Source organism: Phyllobates terribilis, unplaced genomic scaffold (genome assembly GCF_046119375.1).
Source record: "Phyllobates terribilis strain yellow unplaced genomic scaffold, ASM4611937v1 Scaffold_10__3_contigs__length_209671492, whole genome shotgun sequence".
NCBI lineage: Eukaryota > Metazoa > Chordata > Amphibia > Anura > Dendrobatidae > Phyllobates > Phyllobates terribilis.
In genome coordinates this window covers 153,664,771-153,684,788 of record NW_027362770.1, presented here as the reverse complement: position 1 = coordinate 153,684,788, position 20,018 = coordinate 153,664,771, and the positions used below count along the sequence as shown (strand labels likewise).

The 20,018-nt window shown below is 44.1% G+C and overlaps 1 protein-coding gene across 1 annotated transcript in view; it reads right to left on the bottom strand.

Annotated features, from left to right (window-relative positions):
- The window catches only part of CCND2 (cyclin D2), a 326,524-nt gene extending 323,856 nt beyond the window's left edge, over positions 1 to 2,668 (bottom strand). Inside the window, exon 1 of the mRNA XM_073649951.1 lies at positions 2,301 to 2,668. Coding sequence (XP_073506052.1) covers positions 2,301 to 2,402 — 102 coding nt within the window. The 5' untranslated portion in view covers positions 2,403 to 2,668. The remainder of the gene's footprint in view (positions 1 to 2,300) is intronic.
- Between the last annotated feature and the right edge of the window lie 17,350 nt (positions 2,669 to 20,018).

The following is a 20,018-nucleotide window of genomic DNA, read 5'->3' as shown; positions in this document are numbered from 1 at the left end:
CCTGTGATTCACCATTGCCCTTCTGGAAGATACCAAACTGCATTTACTTCTCTGTTATTTTTATGGTTCACCATTGCCTTTCTGAGAGATACCAAACTGCAATAACTTCTCTGTTATTCATGTGATTCACCTTTGCCCTTCTGGAAGACAGAAGAATGCATTTACTTCTATGTTAGTCCTGTAATTCACCATTGTCCTTCTGTAAGATAAGAGACTGCATTTACTTCTCTCTGTTATTCCTACGATTAACCATTGCCTTGCTAGAAGATGCCAGTATCCTAAGCAGTGACTGTTCTAGTGTATATCCGCACACCCAGCACTGCTTCTTCTGTGTTACCTGCTCAGCTTGTGTATCTATCATCCTGCATTCTCTAAAGTCCTGGTTCTCACTGATCCTCGTGTCATCCGTCAGGAACAACTTTGCTGCATCATCACCTTCCGTCCGTGCTACTCACCCAGACCTCACCAGGTGAGCCCGTAACCAATTCAATATTGATACCATGAATTTTTTTTTTAATACTTTCTCCACTTCTGAATCTCGTTATAGCTGGAACTTGCTATTGGGCATTCCTATGTACTCTGATAAGCTAATTGAATATTACATTGGCATCAGAATAAAATGTACTTATTTGTGTCACCACTATAGACACTAAAAAGCCCCAGTTTGTCAGGACACCTGAAACCCATAATTATTTTGCCCCAAGCACCTTCCTCCCAGCCCTCCTATTTTTGGTCTAGCCTAGAACTAAAGAACTTAAACTGCCATCCATCTATGTAAGTTATTTACCCAAGAGCAATATATGAACACAAAAGAATCAGATATGTTCCAGAAACAGTTGCACAAGATTAATATTAATGAGCCGGTGGTTCCTAGAGAATTAACAGTCTGAATTCTTTGGTGGTAGTCCCACCCACAAATGGGCTACCTCTAGCGTATGTCATCGGACATTTTTTTTAATACATACTAGAAAAGAGAATAAACTGACAATGAATTATTTAGTAACTCTCTGGGGAAAGATTGATTCTTTTTCCCAAACAGTTTATCATGAGCCTGCTTCCTTGGAAAACTTCACGGATACAATCAGAGTGCTCCGCTGTGACCAGTAATATCCTTCTATTACATGCAGATGTGGCAAGTAAGAGGAAGGTGACGGGGATAGTCATCCTGTAAAATAAATATTTGCAAGAATTTCCTGACTTAAGGGAGAACACGTTAGGGATGAATACCCTTTCAAGGTTATTCCAGGTTTGTAACGCGACTCTCTGCAAATATCTATCAATATCTGTCAGCACATAGTTGGAAAAATGCCATATGGGGAACAATGTTCAACCAAATATAACCTCAAAGTGGATGGTCTGGATAGTACATGATGAGATGTAATTGGTCAGTGAAGGCCAGTATCTAGCCATTAAGCTTGGTGCTCTGATAACTCACCTAGATATGCGCCTATGGGAACCTATGGAGGCCACATGGCATTACAGTAGGATAACACTGTGCCATCTGGCAGCCGGACTCCAGCAGATTGCTCCTTATATCAATAAAGTCACTGCCATTTTAAGAAATTCTGTGCAATGAATAGTGTTAGCAAAATATAAGAAATTTTTCAATACATTTTTCTCATAGAAATATATCCTATTTTCACTACTTTTTCTCCTCCTGAACTCATCATCCACTATGAAAAACTAATTATAGATCAGATTACAAAATCCTACTGAAGTCTATTGAGTCAGCAGAGAGAGGAAGGCAATGAGATGGTGCATTTGCTTCTTAGTAAGTGTTTTATCTCACTCCAGCACTGGATTCACAGCTACACTGCTCAGTACTGCTTTATAATTTCCTCCACGCTTGTAATGCTTCTGAGCATGGACTATATATAGACAGGGGAGCAGGAATCCCTGATATCTGTGTGTCCCGTGTATGGGAGACATCATAGGGGTCTCCACCTGCTAGCTCAGAGACAACTGATAATTAGATATTGAGCCAAAAGAGGAAAACTGAAAAGTGCACGATGCAAGTCATATAATGGCCAGAAATAGTGTTATTACTCAAGTACACATACCTGACAGATTATTCTCAATAGTCACTTTTAACAACTAGTACACTTTAAAGACACCATGTGAAAAATACAGACCAAAAGGGTTTTTGTTTGAGTGGGAAAAGGTAATTTTTTTGGGCAGGTTGTCTTTTTTATAAAAAAAAAATCTATTTTTTAGTCACAGACATCATACATAAGCTGTATACTTCAATGAGCAGATAAATTCATAATTTCATGAGATTTGTACAAATGTGAAGTACTTACATGTGGATGAAAGGATGAAATAATCCATTTCCAGGAAGGAGTACATTTGAAGATCATGTGATGAAAAGTTGGGTTCCCAATTGTACAAATTTGGCATTTCATAGATGATAGTGGTGTATGATATCAATACGAAGTAATTGAATTTGTCTGCTCATCCCAAAGAAAGTAGTTCCTCCAAGATGGTTTTGGACTGAGTCAAATTGGGAAGTTGAAGCAGGGCTCTGTTGTGGTGATCAGTAGACCTCAGTCATTAGCAGAGGAGCTTCCGAACACATGGTGAGTAGTACACCTCAGTCAGTAACAGAGGAGCTTCCGAACACGTGGTGATCGGTAGACCTCATTCAGTAGCAGAGGAGCTTCTAAGCACACGGTGAGCAGGACACTTTGGTCAGTAGCAGAGGAGCTTCTAGGCAAATGGTGAGTAGTACACCTCAGTCATTAGCAGAGGAGCTTCCGAACACATGGTGAGTAGTACACCTCAGTCAGTAACAGAGGAGCTTCCGAACACATGGTGAGTAGTACACCTCAGTCAGTAACAGAGGAGCTTCAAAACACGTGGTGATCGGTAGACCTCATTCAGTAGCAGAGGAGCTTCTAAGCACACGGTGAGCAGGACACTTTGGTCAGTAGCAGAGGAGCTTCTAGGCAAATGGTGAGTAGTACACCTCAGTCATTAGCAGAGGAGCTTCCGAACACATGGTGAGTAGTACACCTCAGTCAGTAACAGAGGAGCTTCAAAACACGTGGTGATCGGTAGACCTCATTCAGTAACAGAGGAGCTTCTAAGCACACGGTGAACAGGACACTTTGGTCAGTAGCAGAGGAGCTTCTAAACACATGGTGAGCAGGACACTTTGGTCAGTAGCAGAGGAGCTTCTAGGCAAATGGTGAGTAGTACACCTCAGTCAGTAGCAGAGGAGCTTCTAAGCACACGGTGAGCAGTGCACCTTGGTCAGTAGCAGAGGAGCTTCAAAACACGTGGTGATCGGTAGACCTCATTCAGTAGCAGAAGGAGCTTCTAAACACATGGTGAGCAGGACACCTTGGTCAGTAGCAGAGGAGCTTCAAAACACGTGGTGATCGGTAGACCTCATTCAGTAGCAGAGGAACTTCAAAACACATGGTGAGCAGGACACTTTGGTCAGTAGCAGAGGAGCTTCTAAACACATGGTGAGCAGGACATTTTGGTCAGTAGCAGAGGAGCTTCTAGGCAAATGGTGAGTAGTACACCTCAGTCAGTAGCAGAGGAGCTTCTAAGCACACGGTGAGCAGTGCACCTTGGTCAGTAACAGAGGAGCTTCTAAACACATAGTGAGCAGTACACCTTGGTCAGTGGCAGAGAAGCTTCGAGGCAAATGGTGAGTAGTACACCCGAGTCAGTAGCAGAGGTAGCAGAGGAAATTCAAAATATGGCTTTAAGATTTAGGGCTTCATCAATTGGAACTCAATAATGGATATGGTCCTGTAGATAAAAAAAAAACAAAAAAACAAACAATACCATTAAAGTTGGTGCCTTAGGTCATAGCTATGGCTAGTGCAGTAGGTCAAGACTATGGTATGCATAGGTATGGGTAGGGATTGGTGCATTAGCTTAGTTAAGTTTCAGGTCTTAGGTTAGAGTTATGGTTGTATCAGGTCAAGGTTAAGGTTGGCAGACAAAATAAATTATTAATAAATAATTATTATTGGATTATAGTGGGTACATTTCATGATATCATTCTGATATTTGCAAATGTGTTTCTAGTTTTTTTCACTTGTAAACATGATATTAGAAGTATATAGAGAAAAAACTGTATTTATTCTTACCAAATACAATACCTTTAAAACACAGAGTGCCCGATAGGGTATCTAATTTGAGATATCTACCAATCAAAAAGTGGCTACAAAGAACATCTTTCTCTTTGGAGGACCCAGTACATCAGTCTATTACATTGATAGTATATTTGTGTAATTCTTTATTTCGCCTGAGTTGGCGCTGTAGGGAAAAGCAACACTTGCTGCTGAGTTCAACTGTTGATTGCCAAAGATTCCAGCAGTGGGGCATCCCATAATTAGCTTATCTTTGGGGAACCATACTGATAAAAGGGGGTTAATAAAGCAAGGTTAACCCCTTTAAAAAGAATCGGTCACCCTCAAAACTCACATTAAACCATTTGTACAGTCAAATAGGAGACTTAGCACCTCTAAAATCAAATCTGCAGACTAGATTTAACCACTTAATATAAAAAAAATATCTTTATTACATAGGCAAGTGAGGAGTCCCCGATGCACCATTGGTGTGGCCAAAGGCTCAGTGAACTAAATTAACAGGATCCGCACTGCACCTTTGTTTGATTGATAGCAATTGTTTGGAATTCTGCCTGAACTCAATTTCTGGACCTTTACTGCTCAGCGAGCGTCCGTGCACACATTGTCAGTACATCTGCATTGGCCGCTCGCTACTATGCGTTCCTGTCTGCAGTGATCGGCAACTGCAGAGAGCAGAGAAGGCTGAGAGCGCCCTCGCTCTGACACCGAGTGCACACTTACTGGACTTCTGCTGTCACACACAGTGTAAGAAAGACAAAGTTCCACACGAAGGGATGAGAGAAAGGGAGCCCAGACACTAAGGACAGAAGGGGTGGAGACCTCCTAAGCTGATATCACCCTGTCCTTCCCTACCGTCCCTATATTGGTTGCTCACCAATCGCTGAGCAGGAACCTAAAACCCTCTCTCTACCTAGAGCTAGGGACTGGCTAGGGAACGGGGGGATGAGCGCTAGTCAGTCCCCACTAAACACTAAAGACAGCAAGGGGAGACAGACAGAGGCGAAGTAACTTAGCTTGAGTCGACTTCAGAGAGATTGCACACACGTCCTCTTAGCACCATAGAGGAAGTAAGAACTGCACTTTCTCCAAGCCTTCACAAGGGAACATGTGAATATCACCGGCACCACCCTATTGCACAGTGAAAGTATTTATACACCCAACATGGGTGTCAATTAGCCGGAGTGAGACAGCTACGAAGGTGTCTGTGATGCCAAACGAAGAGATCTACTGCAACTAACTGCAGGGCGACTGTCTGTCACTTCTGACACACCCGTGACATCTGCAGTGTCAGTGCGTATGTGCCAAGCCAGAAATTCAGTTTAGAGAGTGGGCAAGCGAGCGAAGGGGAAATATGGAGTTTGCAAATAGAGGGGGTGGAACGATGCGCCTAAGACCCCTCATTTACATATCTACTAACTTTTTTTTTTAATGAAAACCTAAAGTTGTTAAATCCACACTACAGACATGATTTTTATAGGGACTAAGTACCCAATATGCCTGTATTGGTGGCTTAATTTGGATTTTAGGGGTGACAAAAGACACCCTATAAGCCATTTTCTAAAATATACAAATGAGTCAATATGGGGTTAAATAGAGGGTCGTAGACATCCCCATAGAGTGTCATATGTTGAGGACTGATAGATTATTTGTAATTAGAATGTGATTTACCATGGGAAAAAAACGAAGCCGAGCGCCAGTGGAATAATTTTAGAACCAGAAAGAAATGCGATTATTTCCCACCATTTCTTTCCTCCTCCCACCAAGTTGCTAAATTAAGAGGTTATCTCCCCAAACTACGAACCAGCAAACATTCATTGCAAAAGCCAAAGCCGGGCAAAGGGACATCGAGGCTGGCAGCATGCTCTCATTTTGTAGTTTCACCATCTTCTTTCCCCATGTCGAGCCGCATAAATATTTAAGTAATGATAAAGTCTTGTATATCGCGAGGAACTCTCATGCCTGGTGCCAAGTACATGACAGTTTTCCCATCTATTTCCTACACAACAAACAGAAATAACTCATATATTGACTGTACAGTATGCAGCCTGTCAACTGGCTTTTAATAGCCCTGATTATAATAAGTTCCTAAAAGTATGTGACTTCCACATATTAGAAAAAGGGGGAGATTCCAAGCGCTAAACTTTCCCAGCAGAGGGTCAACTTCTTTGTCCTGTTATGAACCATCAGGAATTAGAAAAAGAAATTATATCAATAAAAATTAGCTTCTTTTGAAATACTCAGTTTAGCCAAAATATGTCTAAAGTGGTGACTTAAATGGGTTGTCCCAATTTGGCACTTTACCCCTTATCTTCAGGATAGGCGATAACTTTCTGACCACTTGGACCACTGGTATGCCATCTGCAGCAGCCGTATAGGCAAAAATGAGTGCCCACTGCCATGTTCTAAGCCCATTCTCGGGATCAATTGGGGTCTCCATGGTAGCCCCCCCCCCCCCCCAACGATGAGCAAGTTCTGTGGACAGAAGATAACTTGCCAAGTTAGGACAGCCCCATATAATGCTTCGATCCCATTACAAAAGGCAGAGACGAAAAAGGTCTTGGAGAACATGGTCAGATGTGTTATTCTTTCAATATGTCTAAATCCACAGAACAGAAGAAAAAATCATGGAAGATCGATCTTTAACTGCACTGCCGAAGACACCATAAGATGAAAGGTGAGATCCAGGAGTCGATGTGTTGAAAATTGCAGTTTTATTAGTCATAGAATCATAGAATGGTAGAGTTGGAAGGGACCTCCAGGGTCATCTGGTCCAACCCCCTGCTCAATGCAGGAGTCACTAAATCATCTCAGACAGATGTCTGTCCAGCCTCTGTATGAAGACGTCCATTGAAGGAGAACTCACCACCTCTCGTGGCCGCCTGTTCCACTCATTGATCACTTTCACTGTCAATGCGTTTCAAAGTTCACAGACTTCTTCATGAGGACAAAACCATCAATGATGATGATGAAGAAGTTTGTGAACTTTGAAATGCGTTGATTAATAAAACAAAATTTTCAACACATTGACTCCTGGATCTCCTTTTTGATCATATGGTGTCTTCGGCAACGCAGTTAAAGATCCATCCTCCATGGTTTTCCCTTCCATTGCATGTATCCTTGATCTACAGCAGCCATTGTACTGAGCTTTCTTTGGTGTTGTGGCACAAAACCCTGCCAGGTGACCACATCTCTGCACCTATCGTTCTCTTATCCTCTATCCGGGTAAGGCCCTATTTTGCCCTTTTGTCTTCAAGTTGTCTCCTTTTAAATCCACAGAATGGCCCAAAGAATACCTGAAAATACTCACTTAAAAGGGATGGAACCAAGACTACAAGTTATCACCTATCCATAGAATAAAAATCACTGAGGGTCCCTGTCTTGAGACTCCCACAATTATTAGAACAGGGGTCAAAAATAGTGAAGAGTAAATCTTTTGAAATTTACCAACTTTTACAAATTTTGCTAGGAAATTCAATTTGTTGCAAATGGTTTTGCTAAGAATGGAAAGCCTTCACTTGTCCTGAAATGATGCATCTGTTGTTGAATTGCAGCAGTACTATAACTACCTTGATCAAGCAAGCAGCAGCTGCCTACTATGTGTCCTTCCTCACAGATTCTCCTGCCTTACAAATACAGTGACTCTCCTATCTCTCTCTCTCTATCAAAGGGAATCTGTCCCCAGGATTTCACTTCCAAACTATTTTTATGTGTTTCAATTGATATGTAAATGAGACTGTAGATCTGAAGCCTCTAACTCCAGCTCCCAGCTCCGTCTCCTTCAGCTTAACTGAAATTTAGTCAAGCAGTAGGATGCAACACTGAAAAGAGACTAGATCTGGAGTGACAGAGGCTTCAGATCTATCATAGCTCTTTAACCTCATTAGCATATCAATTCAAATGCTAATTTCACAGTAACAGAAGAAAAGAAGGACCATGTAAAGGTATTGCTGGTCATGTCTCTGAAAGAACTACATGCGCATATAAATAGTTTGGGAGGAAAAATCCAGCCATTCTCTTTAAATCTGTAGTATTCTCTTTTCCTCACATACTAATACTCTTTGTCGTTATGTTGTCACACTATGTGTACAGTGTATCCAGTGTTTTATGGCTTTCTCTCCCTATCTCTATGGCTGAACTGTGAAGTCCCCTCACTATCCAGATTCATCACACAATGGCTGCTGCATTCCCTGCCTCTGCTTTTTTACAGGTTATGACAATCCCTCCTAATTGGCTGTGCTATACTACGTGATGTGATAGCTGCAAGGCATTATGTGGAAGCTCACACGGCCTTGCCTAAAGTCATGTGAAACCTTTCTGACTGATGCCATCTTTTGCAAAGTGTAAATTGGCAGTGGCCATTGTAGATGATTTGTGTGAAGTGTTCAAATTCACCGTGTTTAGCCAATTCCTAAAAATGTAACACACATTTTATTTGTATTGAATCGATTCATCTGTAGTCAAAAGTCCCCTCTTTTAATGGAGCAGTGATTGAGGGTGGGACTGTTGCTTCATTCATTCATTCGCTATGGGACCATCATAGAAAGCAGAGAACTCGCCAAAATCGAGGAGATCAATAGATAATGAATGAAATCCAATATTTCTGATCTCTTTTTCCCCTGGCATCCGTCGTATCTTCAGCCTGTCCTGTCGAAAACAGCACATTCATGTTTATGGTTACCTTTAGGTTGGATGTTTTTTTGTTGAACACCCTATTAATCTCTTAAAGGGAACCTGTCAGCAGGATGATTTTTCTAAGTAAACGACATGCAGTGTCATGTTGAGGCTGTTGCACTGATTAAAATGATACCTGAGGTGAAGAAATCCATCTTGTGGTACTTGTGTAATCAGGGTTTGCAGTTTTGAGTTAATGAGATTCCGATGCTCTAGGCCAGATCACCAAGATAAGACCTGATCTGAGGCTGCCCCAAAGCACAAGCATGTTCCTTATCAGAGAGACAGACTGACAGAGAGAGAGACAGCCAGCCAGAGAGAGAGACCCAGCCAGAGAGGGAGACAGCCAGCCAGAGAGGGAGGGAGACAGCCAGAGAGGGAGAAAGCTAGAGAGGAAAAGAGACAGCCAGCCAGAGAGGAAAAGAGACAGCCAGCCAGAGAGGAAAAGACAGCCAGAGAGGGAGAGACAGCCAACCGGAGAGAAAAAGCCAGACAGATAGAGCCAAGCAAGCCAGAGAGAGACCCAGCCAGAGACAGACAGCCAGCCAGAGAGGGAGAGAGACAGCCAGCAGCGAGGGAGAGAGACAGCCTGCTAGAGAGGGCCTGCCTGTCTATCAACCGTGCCAGCCTACCGTCCCTTGGGGTCAGCTGACATCCACCAGAGGTCAGCCCCGGAGTAGCACCTGGTCTCGCTTCCCTCATCTCTCCTCGCATCACGGAGTCATCAAGCCGCCGTGCATTCGATGTCAAACTTGGTGAGATCCCTAGTAACGCCCCTCTTGGCTCTCCCCGGTCCATGGCACAGTGGTTCCACCACCCAGGCAGTTACATTTTACTCAGGCTATGAAATCTACTGGCTCTCAGACTTCCTCCATCTCTGACCTATACCAGGAGGCCTCCTGCCAAAAAACCCAACAAGACACAATCCTGTCTTTTCTGCGGGATGTGAACGGGTGTTCACAGTCCACAGAAAGGACAGGATTAAGTCTTGTTGTCAGCGCCTGAACGTGCTGACAACTATGCCACATCCGCATCTACCCAAACTGCGAATACTACGGATGTGCCTCAGCAGTCTGCCAGTTATGCACCCGGCGTTGGACCTAGTCTGTCTGCTCCTCCACGCTATGGCGTGGACCCTGCTCTATGCCGTGGGTTTATTAACCAGTGTACACTACACTTGGAGCTCTTGGCCCATCAGTTCATTTCAGATCAGGCCAAAGTGGCCTTGATTATGTCCCATCTCACCGGCGAAGCTCGGGCGTGGCTCAATCCCCTATGGGAACAAGGGGATCCCCTGGTGTTGAACCTCCAGTCCTTCTTAGAGGCCTTCCTTAAGGTCTTTGACGATCCCAGCTTCTTCTACTGCTTCGACTCTGCTCAGGTTACGCCAGGTTAACCTCACAGTGGGCCGGTATGCAGTTCGTTTTCATACCCTGTCAACTGAACTCGCTTGGAATAATGAGGCGCCGGTGGCAACCTTCTGGGAGGGTCTCTCCAGGCGAATCAAGGACGAGCTGGCTGGTCAGACAATATCCACCTCATTTGACAACCGGGTGTCCCTGGCAACCCGGATAGAAATCAGGTCCCAGGCGCGATCCAAACAGGTGACCCACGAAAGAAGATCTGTGCGCCTAGCCCCATTCTTCCAAAGGCCAATCACCTAGCAAGTCCCTGCTGCCGTTCCTCTCCTTGAGTCTATGCAGAATGACCAGGTGAAATTGGCTAAGCATCGTCAGGAGGTTCGTCGAGCAGAAGGAACATGCTTCTATTGTGGCAGTCCTGAACACCTAATCTGATCCTGCCCTGAGTGCCTAGGGTCTGTTGGAGAGGATACCTTGGGCAAGAATCACTCCTCTCCATCACTGACTATATCGGTCTCCTGCGGTAACATGCGTTTTGTCGAGTCGGACTACCTGGACTCCGGTTCCGCAGGCAATCTCTTCCAACAGACGATTGTCAAACAGTATAAAATCCCGATCCAACCTCTGCAGGATCCACTGGTGGCTTCATCGGTGGATGGAAAGCCCCTTTCTGAGACCATCCAGTTCGTTACCGAGCCTGTGAAACTTCGGGTAGGGAAGCTACACTTTGAGAAGATTCCCCTCTACGTGTTGTCTGGTCTGCCTCACCCTCTGCTATTGGGTTTCCCATGGCCGTGGAGATATGAGCATGTCTTGGACTGGAGATCTGGGGAAGTACTCCATTGATGACAGGAATGCTACGAAATCTGTTTGGTCCCCATTCATCCAGCTCGACCTCCGACTTCTCCATCTAACCTCCCTGACTTGCTGGCATCATATTGGACGTACGCCGATGTCTTTGACAAGAAGGAGGCCGAGACCCTACCACCTCATAGGCCGTATGACTGTGCTATTGATCTCCTTCCAAACGCATCACCTTCAAGAAATCAAATCTACCCCCCTGTCGCAGGCCGCGACCCAAGCCATGTCCGAATATATCAAAGAGAATCTGGCTAGAGGATTTATCCAGAAATCTTCCTCCCCAGCTGGAGCAGGATTCGCTTCGACCCTGTATCGACTATAGGGAGCTAAATCAAATAGGGATAAAAATTACACTGGTTCTTGCTGAAGGGGGCTATACATCCGGTGGTTATCTACATGGAACACAAGAATCTAGCCTACTTACACGCTGCAATACGACTTAACCCAAGACAGGCTTGGTGGTCTTTGTTCTTCACACGCTTCAACTTTGCTCTCCATTTCCGGCAGGCGGAGAACAACATCAAGGCAGATGCACTCTCCAGATAGTTTCCATCTTTCGATCAGGAGGAGGAGCCTCAACATAGTATTGAGCCCTCCAAATAATTATGGTTGCCCCAATGGATTGGTCTCATCTTCCCTCCGGAAAGACATACGTTGCAGAATTGGATAGGAAGCGGGTTCTTTCTGGGTCACTCATCTAAACTGGCAGGTCATGCCTGACAGAAGAAGACATTTCTCTTAATTTCCCGACACTTTTGGTGGCCGACCTGGCACAAAGATGGTATGGATTTATTTTCTGCCTGCCCTTTGTGTGACCAAAAGAAGACTCCCAAACAGCTTTCAGTCGGACGTTTACTCCCCTTGCCTGCGCCATCAGCTCCCTGGCAGAAAATTGCTATGGATTTTATCACGGATCTGCCAGTGTCGGCCAGCCCACATTTTTTCTTGTGGGTTGGAAGGAGTTCGGTCCTGGGAGCTCAGGGAGAACATTCATACCCTTCTCCTCCTCGGGAGATTTCTTGCGGGCTTTAAAAAGAGGGGGCGTAAAGGGGGGGGGTACTGTAACACCGGCGCCTCTGTCTTCTTCCCCTGGCAGAGAAGCAGATTCTCTCACCACCGTGGCCCCCAGCTGGAATGTCACGTTCCTCCTTACTCTTCCTGCTCTGATGCTGCCCTGGGTATACGCAAGGTGCGCAGATTCCCGGGCACTATGCTTAGAGCGCGCGCGCTCCCCGTTTCTTACAGGAGCCGTGCGCGCCATCCTACAGTGTCCCCAGCCAATTGCAGGAGGACACTTACTATTTAAGGCACCTACTCCAACAGAGGTGCCTCAGCAACGTTGTAAGTTTGTTCATAACACTCTTGTTAGTTCTCAGGTCCCAGTGCGTGTATTCCTATATACTTGCAGTCTATCAGCTGGGCCAGCCTGTCTATCAGTTGTGCCTGCTTGCCTATCAGCTGTGACTCTCTGTCTGCCTATCAACCGTGCCTGCCTTTCAGCCATGCCCACTTACCTGTCTATCAGCCGTGCCTGTCTATCAGCCGTGCTAGCCTGCTGGTCCATCAGCTGAGTCTGTCTGTGCCTGCCAACTCTACGATCCCTGGCCGCGCCTGCCTCCTGTCCCTTGGGAGTCAGCTGCCATCCACCTGAGGTCAGTCCCGGAGTAGCACCTGGTCCTGCCTCACTCGTCTCTACTCGGATCACGAACTCGTCAAGCCGCCATGCATCTGAGGTCAGACTTGGTGAGGTCCCTAGTCACGCCTCTCCTGGCTCTCCTTGGTCCACGGCACAGGGGTTCCACCACCCAGCCCGTTACACTTATCTACTTAAAGGAGTTGTCCAGGACTATTTTTTTTTTCTTACTATGGGCCTAAAAACTAACAAAGGCAACTACCTGCCTGTTCTACCTGGCACCGGCTCAGAGCGATCACCGACTGTTCCTGCCGGCAATTCATCTGCTTCATGACAGCAGAGAAGCTCCTCTTCTTCCGGGCTGCTCTGTCAATGAGACGTGACTGCCGACGTCATGCTGATTCACAGCTGAGTCCTCGCAGTAAGGCAGTGGAAAGCCGGCTCTGAATCAACATGATATCGGCAGTCACGTCCCGTCAACAGAACAGAGTGGATGAGAAGCCGCTGCTCTGTCGATGTGACATCAGTGGAAGCAGCAGGAGCTTTGTGCCGGCATGAATCGGTGCCGGATACAACAGGCAGCTGGTTAGCAACTAAGCGTACTTGCCTGTTAGATCTTAGACCGATAGTAAAAAAAATTATATAGTCCTGGATAACCCCTTTAAATTTATTACTTTACCCTTTTATTATTATTATTATTATTATACTTTTCATTTATTGTTGTACTTTTTATTACTTATTGCATTTTTTCTATTATTGTACTTCTGTAACAATACTTGTTTTTGCACCTTCGCTGCATTTCCCAGAAATTTCGTTGCCCTCTTTGAGCTCTGTTGCCAGCTGCTGGGGTTTGAATTGGCACCAGATCTTCTCTGCTATGATAAATCGAGGTGCTAGTTGCCACTATTGGGTCACAAGTGCATCCATGGCCTTAAATAGTATCTTCTCTGCACAATAATCAAACGACTCTTCCTCTGGGGTATAAGGGCTGTGGGTCCAGGTGCTGGGAGCCTATATAAACCACAGCATTGATACAGGGCTGAAGTTTACGGTTAATACAGTCTGAACATGTGTTAACTGTACCGAGGGCTTGTAAATAGAGCAGATGGCAGGTGACACTAGATTTGCGCGGGCTAAATTTATTTTTTTGTGTATTTATTTTTTTTTTTTTTAACAAATTTCCTAAAATAACTACTTATATTTTGAAGTGACATCTGGCTCGTAACACTGAATATTTAATATGTGCAAGCATAATATGTTTAATAAAATATTCATTCCAATCTATTGTGTTCAAATTCAAATAAAGGAAACAAAAAGTTGCCCATCATTGACCCCCATCGGATTTGACATAGCCGTCGGTGTGGATTTCGCGCCAAAATCCAATTTGCATCCGGCTGTAATCTACAACCCAAATATGTTAATGGGTTTTCATGATGAATTTTTAACACTAACATATAGGCATTTACTTAGTAAAATAATAATCCTGAAGGGTTGTATAGGTTAAAAAACCAAAAAAATTAAACATAATTGCTTTCTTCCAGAAATAGCGCCACACTTGTGTAAAGGTTATGTCTGGTATTGCAGCTAGGCTCTATTGGAGTTAAGATGTGATACCACACACAACCTGTTTCAGGCAGGAAGAAAGGAATGATGTTTTTCTTTTCTCTGAGGTTAGGACATCAATATCAGATCGGTGGGGGTCCAAAATGCAGACACCCCCTCTGATCAGTTGTTACAAGATCCCACAGCTGCTACAAATTTACAGCATATGGATCCAAAACAAACAGCTCCATACACAGTGTGGTGGTCATTCTTGGGTACTGCAGAGCATTTTTCATTCACATTGAGAAGAGCAGAGCTGCAGTACCCCAGAATGGCCACTACACAGTATATGGAGCTATGCTATTCTGGTTCCATATATGATAACATTCTGATGGCTGCAGGACCTGATAGCAACAGATCGATGAAGGTGCCTAGTGTCGGACCTCCACCGATCTGATATTCGTGGCCAAAACTGCTAGGCTCCTTTGGTGAGATGGGCACATGGGTGTCAGTGCATGAGAGAGTTGAGGCACTTGGGAAACAGGTAGCAGAGGTCCTGGAGACCGCAGGCGGACAAGAGACCGGGAAAAGGTAGCTGAGGTCCTGGAGACCACAGGCGGACAAGATACCAGAAACAGATAGCTGAGGTCCTGGAGACCGGAAACAAGTAGCAGAAGTCCTGGAGACTGCAAATAGGTAGCAGAGGTCCTGGAGACTGCAGGCGGACAGGAGACCGGAAACAGGTAGCAAAGGTTGTCGAGACTGCAGACAAGTAGCAGAGGTCCTGGAGACCAGAGATAAGTCGCAGAGGTCCTGTAGACCACAGACAGGTAGCAAAGGCCTTGGGGTACATGAGACCAAAGCACTTAGGCGACTTAATATCAAGACACAGGCATATATAGACACAGGCAGATAATCACATGGGATCAAGCCGGGCCATCTGCAAAGCCCGAGAAAAAGCACAACAAAGTTCAGGGGAGAGGGGAGCAAAGCCCGGATCCGGGATAGGCATGTATCAAAAACAGAGTATCCAAACATGAGCTCTAACATTCCCATAGTTACTTTGGGGTAAACAAGTCAGTAAAGTGTCCTCTGGTCATATACTTTTGACAGGTATACACTAGATACTTTTTTATGGCACATAATAAGTGTATGAAAAAAAAAGAAAACTACACTAGTACATTTTTTTTATTACAATAGAAGTCAATGAATATACATTGTACATTTTTATGAAAAAAAAAGTAAAAAAATAGATAAACAAAGAAACACTAAAAACAACAAAGATGGAAAAACATACAGTTTTTATTGAACAGCAAAAACTTTGTCCGAATGACATTTTAGTCTAGTATCTCTCCAATTTAGAAGCTACATTCTGTTTACTAATTGAACGTGAATTGATGTGCAGTTGAGAGGGTTGTCCAGCCACCAAGACATTTTGTTAAAGCCGCTAAGAATGGGCTGTTTTATTAAAAGAAGTCATCCTCACCTTACCGATCCCATCCCGTACTGTTGCTTGACAGTGCCCCGCCGGTCTCTGTACTTCCTGTTGTACCTATGATCTTCTACAACCAATCACTGCTTACAGCATGTTCCATTCTGGCCTGTGATTGGCTGTCAGAACTGCAGCAGAAAGTAGAGATTGGCGGGGGGGAAAGGGGGAAGGATCGGAATAGGATTGGAATTCTAACATTCTTTTCGAACTTTAACCCATTCTGAATGATTTAAAACACTTTTTTCTTACCTAGACAATCCCTTAAACTGACTTGTCTATTCGAGTAATTTTTTATGTGCCTTCTGAAATAATTACGTAACCGTGCCATTCATCAGGAAAGGTAAAAATAAATCGATAAGCGAGTGTCATCATCCATTTTGCCAAAAAGGCATCTCAGTCCACAGTGGTCCTAAGGAAAATGACTGAAAAAAAATCAGATAGTGACACAGCAAGTAATGGCGGGAATTGACATCCTGCCTCATATGTTCATTCATGGCTATAATTAGAATAGCAAATTATGGTCTACGGACGGGGAGACTGTTTTGAATACATGATATAAAGTATATGCTCCATTGAGCAAAGCACCCGAGGCACCAAAGGACATACTTCTTCTTTTCAGCAGGAAACAAGTGTATTTCAGAAGGAGCAGGAGTTATATAATGCTCATAATCGTTAATCTCTATAGAGAATTTCTAATGCCTATATATATATATATATATATATATACAGTATGTATATATATATATATATATATATATATATATATATATATATGTATATACAAAAAGAAAGCGCAGCAGCACTCCATTATGGCCAAGATACATAAAGACAATAAAACCATTTAATTTAAACTGTGTTATTACTCAATAAGCTTTACTTACAAAAAATGGAGGTTCTTAGCACATAAATTGGCCAATTCATGTGTGCCCATCAACCGCTGCAAGGTGACCTCCCATCTGATGGGTACTACTCTGCCTACATGCATCTCTTGGGCAAGGAGGAACAGGAGGAGCACTCACTGCCAGAGCCCTGCAAAATGACCTCCAGCAGGCCACAAATGTGCATGTGTCTGCACAAACAGTTAGAAACCGACTCCATGAGGGTGGTATGAGGGCCCGACGTCCACAGATGGGGGTTGTGCTCACAGCCCAACACCGTGCAGGACGCTTGGCATTTGCCACAGAACACCAGGATTGGCAAAGTCGTCATTGGTGCCCTGTGCTCTTCACTGATGAAAGCAGGTTCACACTGAGCACATGTGACAGACGTGACAGAGTCTGGAGACGCCGTGGAGAGCGATCTGCTGCCTGCAACATCCTTCAGCATGACCGGTTTGGCAGTGGGTCAGTAATGGTGTGGGGTGGCATTTCTTTGGAGGGCCGCACAGCCCTCCATGTGCTCGCCAGAGGTAGCCTGACTGCCATTAGGTACTGAGATGAGATCCTCAGACTCCTTGTGAGACCATATGCTGGTGCGTTTGGCCCTGGGTTCCTCCTAATGCAGGACAATGATCCTCATGTGGCTGGAGTGTCAGCAGTTCCTGCAAGATGAAGGCATTGAAGCTATGGACTGGCCGCCCGTTCCCCAGACCTGAATCCGATTGAGCACATCTGGGACATCATGTCTCGCTCCATCCACCAACGTCACGTTGCACCACAGACTGTCCAGGAGTTGGCGGATGCTTTAGTCCAGGTCTGGGAGGAGATCCCACAGGAGACCATCCGCAACCTCATCAGGAGCATGCCCAGGTGTTGTAGGGAGGTCATACAGGCACGTGGAGGCCACACACAATACTGAGCCTCATTTTGACTTGTTTTAAGGACATTACATCAAAGTTGGATCAGCCTGTAGTGTGTTTTTCCACTTCAATTTTGGAGGTGACTTCAAATCTAGGCCTCCATTGGCTAATAAATTTGATTTCCATTGATGATTTTTGTGTGATTTTGTTGTCAGCACATTCAACTTTGTACAGAATAAAGTATTCAATGAGAATATTTCATTCATTCAGATCTAGGATGTGTTATTTGAGTGTACTACATGGGGTACATGCTGGGCTGACCGTAAGAAACCTCATACACATTAAACTAATGTTGTCTGAACCCATTGATATCAACAAGTTCAGCCAATGGTCGAATTAGTTTGGGGTCACCAGCCGACTAAGGTGTCACTCACGTATGTCCGATTTCAGCTGCCTATCGCATTGGTCTTTATGAGATAAGCCACCGGTGTTCATGTCAGACAGCGGCTTTTTCATACAGAACACAGGAGTGCTCGGTTGAGTGAGACTTGGCTGAGATGGTTGTTGGCTGTCCTGTTTTTATTCCTGGGACTTTTAGGGTCACTAAATCAGGAAGCTACAGGGTTAATTCTTGTCAGATTTTGAGAACTCTTTCCTGAGAGCCCTGGGCTGTCTGCTGTTTAAACCCAGAAATTCTGACTTCCACTGACAGTCAATAAGTTCTACTTATCTGGTCTATAGCCCTAGCCCTTGCTCCTTTTGTGTCTCCTGATTTTTCCCATTTTCTGACTATGGCTTGTATTTTGACCACCCACTTGAGTCTTGATTTTCTCTCTGACATGACTTCTTGGTATCGACCCCGCATGACAATCTTTCTTGCTGCTAGCTCACTCCACTAGTCAGCAGCTGACTAAGTAACTCCAGCCCAGTGGTTCCTGTGTAAGTTCAGATCTCTGTACAATGTTTAAAGTGTAAAGGCCATGGCAACCCCAGGGATCTGGTAAACAGAGTGGCTTTGGCTAAGCCTGTCCATGGAATATCTATTAACAGCTGCCAGGTTTCCACGAACTGTGTAACAGTGACACTAAGCACATGACTTTCTCTACCCAAGTGCACATGGATGCAGTCTATTGTAAACTCTCTCCAGACCAACAAGCGACCCCAATAAACCTTCCTCAACCGTCCAAAAAAAGAAAACCCCTGTAAGAGTCAGGGATTGGAAGGTATGTTTAAGGGCAAATTAGAGGAAAAAATTTAGAAATTAGGTTAATATATACTACACTAGTATGTCAAGGAAAAAGTCTAGCCTTAGGAAGCTCAGGAGTAGAATGAGTATAGAGAGAGCCTATCTTTATCCTGGCTTCCACCAGTGTTGATCGGGCACAATGTAATGCCAAATTTCCCCTCTGGGGTTGCTGCAGGAAAACTGAACACTTACTGCCATAGATTGCAGCTGATCGCTGGACGTCCCAATAGGTGGACCTACTAACAGGACCCTACTAACAACTATAAAGTACAACTTTACTTTTGGTGTCACTAAATCAGAAAGCTACAGTGTTAATTTTTGTCAGATTTTGATTACTCTTTCCTGAGAGCCCTGGGCGGGGCTCTATGCTGTTTAAACCCCTGAACCTCTGACTTCCACTGCCAGTCAATAAGTTCTACTTATCTGGTCTATAGCCCTAGTCCTTGCTCCTGTTGTGTCTCCTGATTTTTCCAGTTTTCTGACCTGTTGGGCAGCCCAGTCTTTATCCCACTAGCCCTCCATGTTCATTTGCAAGCAGCTCAGGTTTCCACGTTGTTCAAAGCATTGTGGCCGCCTATCAAAGAGCTGTAAATAGTTATAAAATATACGGTAACATTTCGTAACGAGTCCTTTTCTGATGTTAAAAACACTACTTCAAAGTAGACAGGGAACACACTTGAAATAGGTTTTTTTTTTTCCGTTTTACAAAATTTATATAGTTAAAAAATGCAAAGCTGCTTGGTCAACTGACCCGGCGCTTTCTGGTCTCTTTTCTATTCGCTTTCTCTTTTATTGTGACCTTTGGGTGGGCACCATAAAAGGAGACCCCACAACTCATTACTTTTGAGTTGCCAGCTGTACATTTTTGCATTACCTGATTTCTCATGAACGTCCCGACTTTACGTGAATTTCCACGTCCTCGCTTAGAGCACTGTATGCGTGAAAAGAAAATTCTCAAGGACACACGGATTCTCATTCTATTGTTGAAGATTTGGTTAATAGGACATTTTTTTTTCATTTAATAAGAGCTTTTTACCACTTTCTGAAAAAAAAAAAAAGGAACCTTATTAGCATTCTCCATTCATTTAGATTTCCGTATCACAGCTGCTAGGACTGCAGCTAAGATTTAACGAAACCGAGGGGGATGCAAAATTGGTGCAGTTGCAATTCAGGGAAGGAGATGAAAAGAAGAAAATGTGAAGCTTTTTTTTTTTTTTTGAAGTTGAAGAAAGGACTCCAATTAAAAAAAAAAAAAAGAGAGAAAACGTGAAAAGTAGACTGCTAAAGATCGAGCTGAAAACACAAGCCTTGGAGGAAATGGTAAAAGGGTGAAATAGAGGGACAGAAAAAAAAAGAAAAAGGAAA